The 632-nt window shown below is 42.7% G+C and overlaps 1 protein-coding gene across 1 annotated transcript in view; it reads right to left on the minus strand.

The window, feature by feature from the left end:
* Nucleotides 1-211: 211 nt before the first annotated feature.
* Nucleotides 212-632, minus strand: part of LOC107580172 (aquaporin-7-like) — a gene marked incomplete at its 3' end in the record, with an annotated part of 1,814 nt that continues 1,393 nt past the window's right edge. The window contains exon 5 of the mRNA XM_016265910.1: nt 212-429. Coding sequence (XP_016121396.1) covers nt 212-429 — 218 coding nt within the window. The remainder of the gene's footprint in view (nt 430-632) is intronic.

Consider the following 632-nt stretch of genomic DNA (forward strand, 5'->3'; position numbering starts at 1 on the left):
AGTTACAGATCTGATTTGATAATTGTGACTATTCCTGTTATCAATGTTTCAGCAAAACATAATGAAAGGTTTCAAGTCAGGCATATCAGGAATTCAAACCACAAGTTACAGGGATAGTGACTGAAAAGAAACAGGAGGTGTTACAAATCATTAACCCTGACTGAAATACACACATTAAAGAGTTTCATAGCTTGATTTTGTATTTATTCACCTGAAAACATCCATGCCCCAACCTGCCATCAGTGTGAAGACTCTCGGCCCCAGATCTCGTGTTGGATTGATGGCATAGCCGCTGTTGCTTCCCAGAGAGACACCAATGAGGAGCACCAGGAGCCCCACACCCACAGGCTCACCTCTAGGCACGACCGGCTGGTTTCTCTGGTCTGCCAGAGCCATCAGACACAGCAACAGCATGGCAGTGCCCAGAACCTGATTCAGAGATTTTAAAATATAAAGTTTTTAAAGAAATAGTCCACCCAAAAATGAAAATTTGATGAACATATGCTCACCCTCAGGCCATCCCAGATGAAGATGAGTTTGTTTCTTCACGGAAACAGTTTTGAAAAATTTAAACATTACATCACTTACTCACCAATGGATCCTCTGCAGTGAAGGGGTGCCGTCAGAATGAG

This window comes from Sinocyclocheilus grahami, unplaced genomic scaffold, assembly GCF_001515645.1.
Source record: "Sinocyclocheilus grahami isolate Dianchi unplaced genomic scaffold, SAMN03320097.WGS_v1.1 scaffold26259.1, whole genome shotgun sequence".
Lineage (NCBI taxonomy): Eukaryota > Metazoa > Chordata > Actinopteri > Cypriniformes > Cyprinidae > Sinocyclocheilus > Sinocyclocheilus grahami.